Here is a 17,062-nt window from a genome sequence, read left to right as displayed (position 1 = left end):
CACTGAAAATATTGCACTGAGATAAAAATATTAAGTTCCTTGAGTAACACAATGAGGCATTTAAACCCGGTATCTTTCAAACAATTCGCATGAATATTAAAGGAAATGTTTTTGATTATATTGAAGCAGTTCGTTTTTTCAAAATTGAAAGTATCGAAATGCATTACAGGAAAAACAAGCTACCCTAATGAATTGGGATTGATTCTCCCACTTGAAATATTTCTACAGCTAAATGATATTATGATGATGACAAAATTAGTCCAAATCAAAGAAAGCAAATATCTGCTGCCGGTTGTTACTGAAGACCGGGTTAGCTGCCAATGAATTTCAACATGCCAATGAAACAGTAAAAAAAATTGAGAACTGAAGAATCGCATTTTACAGGAAATGTAGAAGTTTACCATTGAAAGACTGCCCTAAAAAATCTGCTCGTGGCAAATTTTTTTGTGATCGAAACTGCTGCAAGTTTTTTGTTGAGCAACATTCTACCGGCCAAGTTTCAATCTACACGCAAAAATTATATTTCTGGTCGATGGAAAAATTGCATTAAAATATCCTGAAGACAATTGGCTCTTGAGAGCATCAGCAGAGTTTGGCCCGCCATCTTCAACGGCATTCGTTACTCTTATGATCTATCCAGTTCAATGTACGTAAATGTAAAATTATTTTCGAAGTAGGACACTACTCAAAACGGATATTGCAGGTATAGACACCGCTGGCATTGGCTGATTTGTTATTAGCAACCTGCCATTAATTGGAATAGACAAAAGGAAGGTAACCGCACAGGTTCTCTTTCATCACTGCGTGTATTTGTTGGTAATCTTGATAATCTAAATAAACATGGTTCCTCATTTTAGTCCCTTGTAAATGCTTGGAAAAACCAGCTGATTTCAAAACCACAGCTGAAAGAAAGATCGCATAAACTTTTTCTTGACTCCGAAGTCAAAACCACAGATAGCACACGTGTTTTATGATCGGATTCTGGCACACATGATGATTTGCCGAACTATATCCACAAATTTGAGACAAAATAACAAAAAATCCTAAATATACTGAAAAGTTTTGCAAATACGTCACCACATAACGCATCTTCTTGTTTCCCTAAAAGATTCGAAAAAAATTATTTTTCGTTTGTTAAGCCACACCAAAACCTGGTCTTTTATTGATAAAGTAGAATCGATTTATCCGAAAGACCTTAAACATCACTTACTGGAAGTCTGCTGACCACCGAAAAGCGACAACTTTTTTCATTACCCATGCTCTTGTGAGTTTTGAATATTCAACTACACAGCAATTTTCCCTGCGTTTATCGATGCTCAATCCAATTGTGAGACTGTCTGAGCAATAAAAAAGAAAGCCAAATTAGAGAAAAATCATTGTTCCAAAAAAACAAAAAAAAGTTTTTCCTAGAAAAATTATCTGAAGGTAAAAAACAACTTCCCACTAGCTTCTGAAAAGGTTCATTGAAATGGCTAAAATGTCATCCGCTTTGAAAACATCCTTTTGATCTAGGCCATTAAGAGTTCAGGGATGGTCTATGTCTTAGGTAAGTACGGAAGATTGAAAATATACCCTATAAATGTACCATCGCTGATTTTTTTTGGTGACACATGCCCTGCACATTGCGATAGGTCGAAAAAAAATTTGCGTCACAATATTATCAGAGACACTTTTGCAGGTCTCCTGGACGAAATATCCCACGATGGTCAAATCGAGCAACATCAAAGCGGCTACTCGAATACGAGACCTCCTGTAACGCCACCACTCGATGATGACTCAAGACTTGACATCAGCCACAGGTTAATGGGAGAGCTCCTTCGTCCAAAAATTGTTCGATAAGATCTTCAATCCCCAGGCAATGTCTTGATCGAGAAGCTTCACACTTGCGTACAAGTATTGAGCGTTTATTAAAAAAAGCGAAATGCGAACAGCGCAGCTTGACGCAGCTTAGCGTTTTTAACCCGATTATTTTAGCCTACTCTAGCAGGGCGCGACCTACAAATACGAGAGCTCCAAACAGCGCCGCCGAGGTAAGCGGACAGTGCAAGGAACCGTACGCCGACGTCCGTTATTCTAAAGAGATCAGTTTTGCTCCTCTTCGAAGCTGCTTCCTCGCCTTTCTGTCGTTACGAAAAAATGAAGCAACCAAAAATTTTCCTTCTGCCATTGTTCATGAGGGACGGCTGAACAGTTTTAATGTTGTTTTTGTGATTGTTGTGTTGCTGTTGGGGATTTACAGTTGTGCTGAAGAGTCTAAGGTCCCAGTCTTTAAATTAAAATAACGTCCTATTGTTTCTGCAGTTTTGACAATCGGAGAACAAATGCCAAGAGCAAATATTTCGCTCCGAAAAAATCTCAAAAAAATTCCACGTTGGACGTAATATTCTATTTTTTTTCAGTCCAACCCTTTCTCGTTTTTTCCATTGTTTTTGATTATGCTCAAATTTTGAACGAGAACCTACTAGGTTTTCTTACTTCTGTATTTAACCGTAGACACTGAACGTAACCATATCAACAACCCATTCTGTCTCTGCATTAGGTAATTTCTTGAGCATAAGTGTTAACTGTTCCTCCATTTTGTATCTATGTATCTGTCTCTATGAACCTGCAATTGATCAGCCTGATTTTTTTTGAGTTTACTGAAACAGAGGTTCCATCTGTGCCCCATTCCAATTCCGGAAAAGAGAATCTATTCTTTAACCTCAAAAGGGCCAGAACCGAAAAAACCCGACATGAGTTCTTTTACCGAATGAACCGGATTGTCAATATTATCGGAAGTGAAGTGGATTTCTTAAGTCCGATTGGTCTCTAAACCCGAATTTTAAAGTTTATGAAAAATCGACAAAACAACTTCTCAGCGCGAACCGTGTGTTCTTGGCTCCTGGCATGTGATCGCCACCTGTGCTGAGATCAGTAATCAAGATCCTAATCCAACATCAGGGAGAAATCCCCTCATGACAACCTAAAAATCCCTGGCAAAAAACAACAATATTACGCAGATATTTTTTCCTTTATTCGTTGAAAATGAATTAGCCTAATTGTTGTGATGAACTTATTAAATAGTGTCTTTTCAAAATTTGATTGAATGACCTTGTACTGGAGACTTCCAATGGGAAGATTTTAGGGACAAGCCTTGTATGTAACGAATGAGGTATTATATATTCAAACCTGCACCCACAAGCCACCTACTTTTGGCCGATGCGCAAGCTCGGTAATTAGAATTTGGGAACTTCCATTTGCTCTCCCTCCCTAGTGGACAAATCCAACACTTCTACAAATTTTTCCAGCTAGAGATAAATACACACTTTTAGTTCTCTTTCAAGCTGGAAACAATTTGTATAACGGAACTGACTATCCGGAAGCTGACATAGAAGAAATTGCAAACGATCTTGTTGAGATAGAAAATAAATTTAAAACTTTTGCGAAAAAAATATTTGTCATCGGAATACCCCCGCATGGGATTTGCCAGACCTCAATCCTTAAAAAATTTACTCAAACAAAAAAATGGACGTCAGCTGGAAATTTCTGAGCTCCAATCACTATCTCAAAAGCAAAAATTGTCAAAAAATCGTAGACGAAGTGCATTTGAATGAAAACGGAATCAACTATCTAAAAAATTTGCTCAAAGATAACATCCTTTACAAATTGTGCGACCCAGAGTTACGACGAAAAGGTAACGGCTGAACGATTGGGTGCCACAGTTCCGGATTTTGCAATTCAATTGTGGTTCCTTCAGTGGATAGTGAAAGCGTTTGTTTTCTTTTTTCTTTCTCTGCGCGCAGTGATCTTCAGGTTACATAGAGACAAAGAAAGAAATCTTTTTGTGTTTTTTTGCTCGCAGTGACCTTCTCGCAGTGATAATTTGCTCGCACTGACCTTCAGATTACATAGAGAAAAAAACTAAATTTTCGAGACATTATTTGAAAGCAAAATCATTTCAATAATGACAAATTCCAATGAAAATACGCCAGTCCCTAAAAATAGTAACAGCAAAACAAACGAACAAAAAACACGAAACAGTTGTGCAACTTGCTTTAACAAAATCAACAATCACAAATTTTGTTGAGTTCACTGTCAAAAAACTTTGTGCCCGAAACCAGAGTGTACTGGTTTCGATAAAAGTTGTATCGACGTTCTAATCAAATATGAGAAATATTTACTCCACATTTGTAATGAATGCGCCAGGAAAATAGGCAACACGACTTTAAAAATGGACAAAACTGATAATACAGCTCTGAATGACCAACTTAAAGAACTCCACGAAAAAATCTCAAACTATGCGTACAGTATAGAGCAAACTAACATATCTCTGGATAACATGCAAAAAGAAGATCAAAGGTCTCAAAAACCCAAATGATTCTTGCGCAAGTGTTGGTGGAGCAAACAACGCCGGAAATGTAGTGTACAAACCACAGACTTTCAATAAAAAAAACTCCCGGAATTAGAATTAGGTGAATTAATGAGTCAAAATCCAAGGAGATTGCTGACAGAATGCAAGAGGACCTCTGCCATTTAGAGCAAAAATTAGAGCACCTAAACATCGAGGACAAAAAAATCACCAAAGTTGTGAGACTTGAAAAATACACTTCTGAAAAAGAAAGAAAGAGTAATCCTTGTTCATACAGCAAGCTAACTTAGTAGAGATCTCATCCTGAAATCAGTCAGCCGCTTGAAAGACTATAAGTACAACGATAGATCAATTTATATTAGTCCTAAATTGTCACCCGAGGACGCTAAAAAAAACAAAGCTTCATTGAAAAGCCGGGAACTGATCACCAACAAAACAGATTCAAAATTGCTACGTATTTGGCATCTTGAACTCGAGAAGAAAGAAGACGACAATTTGGTTATCATTCCAGGCGTCAATGAAGAATGTCAAACGAATAAAGAATGACTACATATAAGCGCTGAAGTACTCACCGTCAATGCTCGAAGCCTGCTATATCTAAACAGACAAACAAGTTTTGCTAATAGTCTTTCCACTTGCGACTGACATTGTGTGCATAACCGAAACATGGTTAACTGTTGAGGTCATCAACGAAGCCCTATTTCTACCTTTTTATTTCATATATCGAAAAAATAGGAAAATCACTGAGTTCAAAAGTAAAGATGGGGGAATTCTAATTGCTGTAAAATCATCCCTTAAACGCAAAAATGTGGATATTCCTTTAATCCATGATGACTTTATTGTTGTTAAAATCAATCTTTCATTGTCTTCTCATATAATTTGTTGCATATACAACGCTCCCGAGCAAAGCAACTACCGGTTGTCAGTAAATGATTTCCTAAACCTTCTGGAAAAATTAAAAAAACAGTTTTGTGGACACCAAATCCTTAGTTGTGCTTACAGGTGACATCAATTTTACAGAAAATTCTTGGGCGAATTTGTCTTCAACAAAAGACTACGAAGAATCAATTTTAGATCAATTATAGAAAATATTCACTCAAATATAGCTCCAAGTCAACTAGATGTGTTTTTATGCAACAATCCGGAAATAGTTCTCATTTGTACCTGAGACCGTTCGCTGTTCAAGAGTTTTAGCTTTAATAACAAACTTTGCTCCAACCATTTTCCAATTTGCACTCAAATAAACTTAATGCTCAATTAATTCAAGCGAGTGAAAAATTTGCCTATAATAATAATGACTGGAAAGAGTTTAATTACAACCTTACAATTGATCCCTTCACTCCTTTTTGCTAAATGTCGATTTTCTTCTGCAACAATTCTAAACATGGCTACGCAACAAAAAAAGAGAAAAAATACAGCTTGTCACTAAATATCGGGCAAGTTTATAACCATGGATCTCAAATGGAACATCCCATATGATAAATAAATTAAACACTAAAAAGCGAGCTGAAAAATTTAATCTCAGCTTCAAACTGAAGATCAAAAAGTTAGAAGTAGAGGTTCGTAAAGCGGTTGATAATGATCTCTCAGTTTATGAAACCAAATTTTTTGAAAGCCGACAATTCAGCAAAATACAAAAGTATCTCTCATCAATTCGCAAAAATTCACAAGCACCTTCTATAATGTTTTGGAACGGTACGGAGCTAAACAAAAAGCTGAGAGCTTCAACTGCTTCTTTGCGAGAGTCTTTAATTAAAACACAGAAATACCAACAACATGCTCAAAACAAATTCTTAATTTCATAAGAGTTGATTTCACAAAAGTCTAAAACCTGCTCAAAGATCTTAATATCCAATCTACAGGACCAGACTGAATTGGAAATTTACTACTGAGAAATTGTTGTAGTTCAATCACAAAGTCAGTCATATTCTTGTACGAAACAATAATGAATAAGGGAACCTATCCTACATATTGGAAAGTAAGCCAAATAAGTCTTAATTTCAAAGACGGTAATCAAACAGATTGCTACTGACCTATAAATCTTTTAAACTACATGTCTAAGGTAATCGAGAAATTTATTTTTTGATGAAATATACGAACTAGTAAGACACAATCTCTGTGAATATCAATTTGTTTTGGGGAAAAATCGATCGGCTACTTCGCAATTAATAATATTTCCCGACACAGTGTACAAAAAATTCGATAATGAAGCGATCAAAGACCTAAGCATCTTACATCTTGATTTTGCAAAAGCTTTTGAAACTGTAACACATAATATTTTGATACAATGTTATATTCTTATAACATTGGCATGAAAGGGAACTTAATTTAATTGATATTGTCGTAGCTAAGGAATCGCAAACAATTTGTGAAAATCAAAAATGAGGTATCTGACTTGATGGAAGTCACCAGTTGTGTCCCACAGGGTTCTATATTAGGACCTTTTTTCTTCATTATTTTCATCAACTACTTACCTGAACACCTAACTGAAGTAATTTGCCATGGCTTTGCTGATGATATGAAACTGTTAAGTGAGAAGCAATGCAATACTGAAACCGCAGTTTCTAGTTTGTCAACTTGGTCCAAAGAAAACCAAATGAGACCAAGTTATAAAAAAAACCTAATTATCAAGGGAAACATAACGGCGTCTGTTGACAACCATAAGCTAGATCAAGTAAAAAATTAGCAAGACCCTGGGCTCCAAGTTTCAGAAAACCTTTTTTGGAATAAAAACTGCTCCCTTAGAAAACGAAAAGGTGTATGTGCTTTTTTCCAGCTTAAAGAAATATTTCTCAAAAGTGTGAACAAAAATCTAAACTGAACGCTTATTTAGGTTACGTTGTATCGATAGTTACTTATTGCTCACAGGCATGGTTTCCGACGAATAGGTCGCAAATGAAAGAAATTTAAAAGATACAAAAAAAATTACCACAGAATGGATTTTGAGCGAAAAGCAGAGCTATAAACAGCGACTTGTTACCTTGAATTTGTTGCCTCTCAGCCTTTATAGTAGTAGTAGTAGTAGTAGTAGTAGTAGTAGTAGTAGTAGTAGTTGTTGTTGTTGTTGTAGTAGTAGTAGTAGTAGTAGTAGTAGTAGTAGTAGTAGTAGTAGTAGTAGTAGTAGTAGTAGTAGTAGTAGTAAAAGACTTAAATTCCAACAAGAGGAATACATAGTAAAAGAAAGACATGAAAGTACAAATTGACAAAGCACAGTAGCAAATTAAGATCTGCAGTCCACACAGCGACTTTAAGAAAATATGTACATGGCCGATAGTAATTAAAAGAAAGTGTTTTGGCTATGAGAAAATCATCTTTCAAAAAATATTAAAAGATGACCTAAAGTCAATGACGTTGATAGAAATTAAGTAATTGGCGGAGTGGATAGTTCGACTAAGAAAACAGTTTTCAGTTTTGATTTTTTTGTTCAACGGTTGTTCAAAAAAGGTTTTGACTGATCCTCGGGAGCTGAGTGTCGTACTATTGACATGTAGCTTTAAGTCACTCTCCATTGTTCCAAGCCAAGTTTTCCATAGTAGAATAAGGTTAACTCGCGCAATTTGATAGCAAATTGGATACAAATTTAGTTTTGAAAATGTCTCGTTGTAATCCTCAGACCTAATGACCCAGCGCAATACTTTGCGCTGAAACTTTTCTAACACTTTCAAAATACCAGTTGTAACACACCAAGCTTGGGAGCAGTAAAGTAGCACAGATAAAATCATCGTTTGGTACAACGTTTTCTTGCGGAGAATAGAAACTTGAAACGGTATGCTTCTTTTCAAAAAATTAAAAATTTTATTACATTTCGCAAGTTTCGTCTTAACATGTGTTGTCCAACAGAGATCTTCAGTAACTAGCATTCCCAAATCCATAATCTCTCTAGTGAAAAGAATTTCCGCTTCTTCTAGAAATAAGGGAGACTGGCTGCATTTAAATTCATCGCTTTACACTTTTCTGGATGAAATTCAAGTTGATTTTTGCGTGACCATTCATAAATACCATTGATGTCACATTGCAGACCTTCGAAACAATCAACGCATAGCATATTTAGGTCGTCGGCATATAAGTAAACATGGGAATTTTGCACATGGTCAACAAGATCGTTCATGTACAAGATAAACAGAAGTGGTCCAAGGACACTTCCTTGTGCGACACCAGATGTTACAACGGAGGGCCTAGAAAAACAAGATCCTATGCGGACAATTTGGTGTCGAACTTTGAGATAATCCCAAAAAAGATGAAGAAAAGCGTCGTCAAACCCAAATGCTGCCAGTTTTGTTAGTAATTTATGATGCGGAACGGAATCAAAAGCCTCTTTGATATCAAAATAGACGCTAGCACAAGGAAAATTTTTGTCAAGATTGTTGTAAAGAACATCAAAATATGAAATAAGTTGAGTAGTTGTGTTGCATCTCTTCATAAAACCGTGTTGAGCGTTTGTGACTAGCGGCCTTACTAGTGGATACAAAAAATTGAACAACATTTTTTCAAAAACAATAGAAAGCTTTGGAAGCAAGCTGATCGGACGATAGTTTTTAACGTCACTTGTTGAGCCATTTTTGTGTAGTGGTGTGATTTATGAGATTTTCCATTCCTTAGGCCAATGCGAGGACTTTTGAATAACTTGAAATAATGCCATAACTGCTGGGGCTAAAACTTGACAGCCATCACGAAGCAAGAAAGATGGTACTTGATCTGAGCCCATGAAGAACTGTCATCACATTTGCTCAATATTTTTTCAATTTCCAGAACTCCAAATGTAACATCTTGTAATTTAATACTCGAATCTAAAGCTGTTGGAACATTTTCGTGAATTTTACAACTATAGACAGAGCTGAAAAAATCATTGAATGCATTTGCCTTTTTATCGTCAGTTGAAAAACTAACACCGTCGTAATTCATCACAGGCGGAAAAGCGCTAGTCTCTTTGAGAGTCCTGAGAAGCTTGAAACAGTCATTCCTGCTCGTCAAACTACATTTCTCAATAAGAAGACTCGTGTCAAGTTCAATTGACTCTTAAAGCTCTTTCTGACTTTCCCTCATTTTCAATGAGTCCGATAGTGTCCAATCTTTTTCCAGCCTTCTCTTGATCGTCTCGCTTTTATTTAACAAATGCATGATTTGCGAAGAGCAGAAAAACGGAGCTGATACACGTTTTCGGCGTTTCTTAGCTATCGAAACCGAGAACGTTTTTTTCAGCTCATAGTACCATAATGAAAAGAAATCAGAGGCTTTAATTTGGAAAGTTAGAAGTTCGTACAGCGAAAAAAGCTCTTGATTAAACGCTTGAATACTGAAAGATGATTTCGAGTAAGTAGAGATGCGTACACTTCTGTAATTATTGATGAGTGGAACTTGGAAAATTATTGGAAAGTGACCTGAGAAAGGATCTTTTGGGAGATGGAATAGAATTGACTCTAGAGAATTAAAAATGAGATCTAGGCAGTTCCCCGAATGTGCGTAGCCTCATTAATTATTTGATTTAGACCTAAGTCCGTGAAGAAATCCAATAAAACATTATCTGAAGAACTAGACGAGGAGAGACATGCCCAAGCTACCTTGGGCATGTTAAAATCACCTACAACATAGAACTCGAATTTCGAATTCAAACCACGTTTGAGGCAGAATGTATGAAAATTTTTGATATAAAATGAAATCGATTCCATCAAAATATGATTGCTAAAGAAGAATTGCGAAGACGGTGGCGGTCTTTCAAGACAATTGATAGATTGGCAATTTACAAGTAGACAATTAGCATTCGTTGTTAGTCAATTTACCGATTCATTCCAGTTCACCAGGTTTCCCTGGTAGAAAAGTCGTAAATTTCTGATTCGAAAATCCTTTTTACTTTTGCCTTCACCGATCATCTGAAATCTCTTTGACAGAATCTTCTTTTCCAATTCTTGATCGCATTGCGTCAAAAACTTTTTGATATACACTGGAATGCGAAGATCTTTTAGATAATGGCTGCGTGCAAAACATTTTTTCATGAAATGTGGACTGTTTGTTGTAATCAGAATTGGTCTATAAAGGCGTCTTTCATTGTTAGCATGGTTTTTGAAATTTCCAAGGCGTCTTGCTTGCACAATATTTCCGTCTTATTTTAGACCCATAAAAGTGATAACCTCGTCAAGAAGCTTCGTGTCAGACTCTATAAGTTTGTTATAAGAATTTGCATTTTCGGGCAGACCGTTAATCAGAAACTGCATTGGCTCATTAGCCGTTTTGTGCCCCTTAATTTTCTTATTCGTTAGAAACGAAAAATTCGTTTATCACGAAAAGATGGCAAAGTCTCGTTGAAAACTTTTTCGAAATTGTCCTTGATATGATTAGGCAATGCTAGCTCAGTAATTTTTGGTATTTCAGCACCGATTTTAGCAGACAAGGCAACAGCAACTTTGTCAGCAATTTTATTCTCATCTAAGGTCTTTGTCAACTTAGCTTCGGATGGGAAGAGCTGATCACTATCACAGGTATCACAAATCCATTTGCAGTTTTTCCTTGCTCCAAGCCAGTCCACATCGTCAACTGATAGAGATACACATGGACCATGGAACCAAAGCTCACACTTCTCGCATGATATTGCCGATTTATCATTGTCTTTGATGTTCCGTTTACACAAACTGCACTTGCAAGGGTTTGACTGTCGTGTCATTGTTTAGAGCATAACCAATATGAAACTATTTAAAATGCACGACTTATTATACCTTATTGCTTTAAAACAGGGTAAGTACGACGTTGAACTATCGAACTTAAACAGTATCCAGGAAAGTACCACTTGTCAACATAGCCGAAGAGAACTACAAATAAACAAAAATCGATTAGTAAGAAGCGACGAAAATATTTTCCACCGGACAAAAATTATCTACAATTTAGTGCTCAAAGTTTATCCAAACTATGGTAGAAGCTTAAATAAAAAGTGTCAAAATAGTGTCAAAAATTTGTGGGCATTATTTCTGCAATCAGTACACAGAGGAAAACAAATACACTTGGCGCATTGTATGCAAGTGTGGAAACTGCAACATTAATCGGAAACTTATGAATCTGGACAATTGAATGGGAGCAATACCCTGAAGAACGAACTTCGAAGCCGAATCTACTACTACTACTACTACTAAAAGCTTGTATGTATTTATGTGGACATTGAAATTCATTTTCTCTTCTTGCAACTGCTGCAGAAACAACTGGACATTGTTTTAACCACGATGACAGAGACAGCTGCGGCTGTGATTTTCCCACGACAACTTTTTGAAGACCATGAAACATGGACATTGTTTCTGTTATTTAACCATCAATCAGGTTTTTTAATATTAACGGAAATTGAGATGGAGGGGCCACAACATGAAAGTCGCAAAAAGCCCTGCTGTTCTTGTAACCTTCTTTTCATTTGGGCATGTGCTCATACTCATGTAAAGTTTGGGGCTTGGGAGAAACCCAACTGCGGAAAATTTGGGTCTTTCCCGTTATAGCCCCCCCCCCCCTCAGCTTACTGGTCAGATAACGTATAGCCCCCAAACATGGTAACTATATCATAACGGGGGGCTATAATGGCAAAGACCCGAAGATTTAAATATCTACAGTTTAGCAAGTTGTGTGTGAAAAATGAGTTGTCATCAGTTTTCAGAATTATGGCCCTGCGTGTTTTGAGTGGAATTGCTCGGCGAACTACTTTAGCTCCTGTAACAATGACCAGTCGAGCCGCTATGTCAGTTTATAAAGGTGGTGTGCCAACAAAAGACGAGGCTGCTACTGGAAAAGAACGGGTTCAATTGGAGGCTTTCAAGGCCGGAGTAGAAGATCCGTGGGATCGCGAAGCGCATTATTTGGCCGATTATCCTGAAGGTACTGGGATGACCAAAGCAAAACCTATCGAAGTTCCATCAAGCTTCGATCGACGAATCATAGCTTGCTCCTGTGAAATTTCTGAAAATTTTATCAGCTACATGTGGTTGTACAAAGGTGAACCTAGACGGTGTCCCTGTGGTGTGTGGTTTGAGTTGAAGTATAGAAAACCTCCTCACGAAATCTGGACCCCTGAAGAAATGCTGCCACCAAAAGATGGAAAAATTGCCGATATGCATTGACATTTGGGTCCTGAGAAGAATGATAGGAAATAACGCGTACAAATACACGGGTCTACTGTTTTGTCGATTTAATTTTTGAAAAATTTAGCATAAAAGTTACCAAAAAATTATCAATAGTTTTCTCATAATGTCGACTGAAACTGGCCTCTGTATTTGTTCGTTGTTGAACAATTAACTAAACAGCACTCACTAATGCGTTTAATACTCAAAAATATATTTGAACTTGATTACTGTTCGAACATGTTAACGTGGGAGTATATATAGAATTGAATCCAATCACTGACGCATTTGTTTTTAATTCAGGGCATACTGTATCTTGTAAAACTTCATTCTATGTATATTGATGATCGAAGCAACTCAAGAGTGCCCTATTTCACGGGTGCTGGTTTATCGGAGCTTAGCGTCCGAGAGGGATATTGAATAGAATCGAAACATTCCAATGAATTAACTGTTTATGAAACCATCAAAGAGAAGTTTTTATAAAACAAAACTACCTTGCACATTAATGTTTGATGTATTCAAACCAGATAATTTAAATCTTGTACACGGTTGACGTCATTACTAAGTTTTATGGTTTTGTGATAGCGTTGTCTGACTGGCTTGACTGGGCATTGCATACAATCTGAAAGCTCGATCTGGTGAAAGCAATAAAATTAGAAATTTGCTACACAAAAAGGTCCCCGAGAAAAGGAGAAGTTAAAAAATTTTTTTAAGTTGTGAACACAAAGGGGCGTACAAAAAGATTTTTTGATACTATCAAGAGATTAAGAGGAAACACAAAGAAACCATAAACTACTTCAACAAATAAAGAGACAGAAGTTTTCAAGTTTTTTAACCGCCATTAGGAAATTTTTAGCTGATAACTTGGATCCAATGATGAAAAACTAAGAATAAAATAGAAACGGCAGCAGGTTGTTTTTGAACAAAATCAGCGAAGAGCAAACCGAGGCAATAAAAGACCTTAAAATTAAATGCAGGTCAGATTACGATGAACTCAACAATTTTATAGTCAAGAAAAAACAGTTGGCTATTGGGCCCACTTTTGTCTATTTGGTGAACAAATGCTTTGAAAAATGGGTTTCCCCAAAATGCTTAAAGAAAGCAGTGATAATCGAATTAAATAAGACGGGACCGCCAAGAATGCTAGATTTTCTGCAAAATTCATTCAAAGACAATAATCAGTTTGGCCAGAAAAGAGTACAATTGGAGCGTTTATAAAGTTCATTGAGGGCATCAAGCTAGATTGGAAAGACGGTATTGCAGATACAAAAGTTTTTTCATTGACCTCAAAGAGTGATTGAAACAATTAAGCATGCTATCTTATTAGATATACTAAACGCACCAGCAATGAGGCGTCATGCAAACGTTTTTGCAATCGTACCTAAGTGATAGTCAGTACTCGCACCACTACCTTTTCTGCTGTATATAATTGATGTAAGCAACTGTTGCATCTAGAACTTTGAAATTGTACGCTGTGGATACCATTGTTAAACAAAACCGGCGATATTGAACCGGTTTTCAGCCAAAATTTGAATCTGGTCGCCGAATAATTCAATGAAAACAAACTCAAAATTTACTACCAAAGGAAAGTCTTTATGAACGTGAGATTTTTAAAACGAAGGACTTCACAGCAACCACTACTTTTAAGAGACAATAGCTTAACACAGAAGTCAACATTGAAGTACTTAGTGATAGAAGGAAAATCTTTTTGGCGAACTTTAAAAAACCTTAAAAAAATTGAAAATCCGGGGATTGTTCTACATTCGCAGATTGGTGTGAATTACGGTGCTCTGGTATATGGAACAAGCTATAAAACCATGCTTTTAACATTCGGGTCAAAAGTATAACAAATTGTCATAGCTATATTTAATAAGTCTAAATCAGTGCCCACTTGTCTGGAACGAGAATGGAATCATAATTACTCCATAAAAGTAAAGCAAAAATTATTGTCTTGAAATTACATATTTCAAGTCAAAACTTTACACTCAAAGCAACTAAGATCTTTAGAGAAAAGCTGCGGCATAATTCCTAAAGTACTAGGAGTGAGAAAACGAAACCGGAATTTCATTTCGTACCCTATTCTACCCTAACTTTGTTTTAGAAGTGCAACGGATAAACGCAAGAAAACAGGCGATTTATATGTGGAGCTTTTTGCTCTGTTTTATTAACAAAATTATATAGATTCCTTATAACATAAAACTAAGTTTTGAGGTTTCCCCTTTTTTCCCAAGACACCTATTACAGCTAACACCACACTTCATAGTTCTGACACTGGTCATCACTTGACTAGCACCTCTGGGACCTATTGATGACCTGTCGATTTATTATTATGCTACATAATTAATAACATACAAGTTACGAACAATTGTCCATTCTACTTGAGAACAGATTATTATTATTAGTTAGATCTATCAAAGGAAAAGGGAGCATGCTTGCAAATTTTTTGATAGTTTCGAATTCTCTAGCGTCTTTTTTGCTCAAACCATCTCTCAATAATTGGATTCGCATCCTTGAGATTTTCGGTCCTTTTCATAACTGTTTCTGGATTTTTGCGTAATTTAAATCTAACAAGAACAGTTGTACTTTCGCGCTATCGTATTTACAAAATAACGGAGAATCGTATTTACAAAATAACCATTTGAAGAAATAGGTTCAAAATAACAAATTGTTCAATTCTGGTTCTCCCCTCCGATGTTCCGGTAGCTCAATATACACATTACTAATGTCGGACATTTGGCCCTGATCATAGATAATGCATACAATTATTGAGCATGTAGAGTTCTTGAGAAATTCTTTCATAGGACTTAAAAAATGTTAAGTATCAAAAATTGAGCCTAAATATATCTCATTTAGACCAGTAAATTTGATGAGAACTAAAACCGAATCCGTTTTCCAGTTCAAATGAAGTTGCTTTGGCAATGAGAATTTAATGGGAAATATCTTAAAATCTCAATCCTAATTTTTCAGGTTTGCTTTCAGATACCTTGCCTTCAATTTGAATGAGTGCTTTCAGTCGAATTATCATCCTTAGCCTTGGTGGAGGTGCGGCATTTGCAGGAGGAGCTCAAGCTAACCATTTCTTCAGACCTGAAAATGATGGAAGCTGGGACAGTAACTGGGATGGTCGCAAAGGCCAGAAGTCGACAGCTACCAGACACCTTTACCTTATTAGACATGGACAGTACCTGCAGAACGTTGAGTCACGTGACCAGAAAAAACTGACGGACCTTGGGAAGAAACAGCTTAATGAGACGGGAAAATATTTGCAATCTCTGCAATCGCTTGGGTTCACCTACACAAGGTTAACACACTCAACATTAATCAGGGCGATTGAATCGTGTGATATTATTTCAAAATATTTACCAAAAGAGTTGGAGAAAGAGGTCGATGCAGATTTAAGTGAAGGTATGCCGTGGGTACCTTCACCTCGAAGGGAAAGTTTACTCGAAGCGACCGACTACGACAGAATAGAGCGTGCGTTCAGGACCTATTTCCACCGAGCAGATCCGGAGCAAACGAAAGATAGTCACGAAGTTATAGTCTGCCATGCTAATGTTATCAGATACTTTGTGTGTAGGGTGCTGCAAGTACCGCCTGCAGCCTGGCTGAGGATGTCCTTGCTAAACGGAAGTGTGACCACAATCTTGATTCGTCCGACAGGAAATGTGACTGTTTCAGGTGTTGGTGAAATTGGTTTTATGCCAAGAGGGATGAGATCAGTTAATTAGCCGGATCTATCGATATCTGTCATGTGTCTCGGATTCTTCCCTGAATGATGATCTCTTGTGATATTATAAAGAGAAAAGCTTTATTTTGACTACCATTTCTTTTTCAACGTTGTTGAATTTGGTTTCGTAATAAATTTTATTGACATTTTTGTAATTGCTTCCAACGTTGGCTTAAAACGTGAACTATATGGGAAATCATCTTTTTTTGTTCCGACCTCATTTAATCAGGGGAAAGAGCTATACGCCAGGTTTTTTTTGTTCTGTCATTTTGACCCCCGAAATATTGATCGGCTGAAGACATGATTGTATAATTAGAAAGCGCCTACAGCGTAGCGTTTCTGCAAGAGCGTTCTTCGTTTTTGTTTAGAAGATACGAGGTTTTCAAAAAAAATCTAGGGTTTCCCTACCAAATTGAGGAAAATTTAAATGAATAATAATTATATTAGTGTAAGAATAAAACGAAATTAATAATTTCTGATTTATCAAGAAAATGCGTCATAACCTATTTTGTGTTTAACCGATTTTAACCCAACTTAGGGGTTGCGTCACAAAGGTTTTTTTTAAACTCTCTAAGGATTAGATAAATATTAGCACTGTTTTTGTTCGACCCAATTAGTGGCTGAGGAACTAAATGCTCAACTGATTTTTAGTTTACTCATTTCTGGCCCAGAGATTTATGTGAATTTTGTGTGGTATCTTCAGAAAGCCATTCACGTGTAGAAAATTTTAATTGGAACTTTTTCGGAATTCGGTCTGTTTTTGAGTCGTCTAGTTTTAAAGTTTTGTGAACATTCTGCAGAGTTTCTTGAATTTTGTTCTTTTTTCGTCATTTTCTTTCAATATAAAATATTTTAATAAAATATGTATAAAGTTATTTCCATCATGGAATTGATTTTAGATTT

At 36.4% G+C, this 17,062-nt stretch overlaps 2 protein-coding genes across 2 annotated transcripts; both read left to right on the top strand.

Moving 5' to 3' along the window:
• Window positions 1-11,969: 11,969 nt before the first annotated feature.
• LOC142342270 (cytochrome c oxidase subunit 5B, mitochondrial-like) lies at window positions 11,970-12,715 on the top strand. The gene has a single exon (XM_075393550.1). It carries the CDS (start codon window positions 11,977-11,979, stop codon window positions 12,430-12,432), a length of 456 nt encoding a protein of 151 aa, XP_075249665.1. The 5' UTR covers window positions 11,970-11,976; the 3' UTR covers window positions 12,433-12,715.
• A 2,668-nt stretch (window positions 12,716-15,383) lies between these two features.
• LOC142342269 (serine/threonine-protein phosphatase PGAM5, mitochondrial-like) lies at window positions 15,384-16,314 on the top strand. Its single transcript, XM_075393548.1, has one exon. The coding sequence runs from the start codon at window positions 15,432-15,434 to the stop codon at window positions 16,158-16,160; it is 729 nt and encodes a 242-aa protein (XP_075249663.1). The 5' UTR covers window positions 15,384-15,431; the 3' UTR covers window positions 16,161-16,314.
• The last annotated feature ends 748 nt before the right edge of the window (window positions 16,315-17,062 follow it).

The sequence above is a fragment of the Convolutriloba macropyga genome, chromosome 7 (assembly GCF_964194025.1).
Source record: "Convolutriloba macropyga chromosome 7, txConMacr16.3, whole genome shotgun sequence".
NCBI classification, from domain to species: Eukaryota; Metazoa; Xenacoelomorpha; order Acoela; family Convolutidae; genus Convolutriloba; species Convolutriloba macropyga.
The sequence above is the reverse complement of the archived record's forward strand: the minus strand, read 5'-3'. Positions and strand labels throughout refer to the sequence as shown.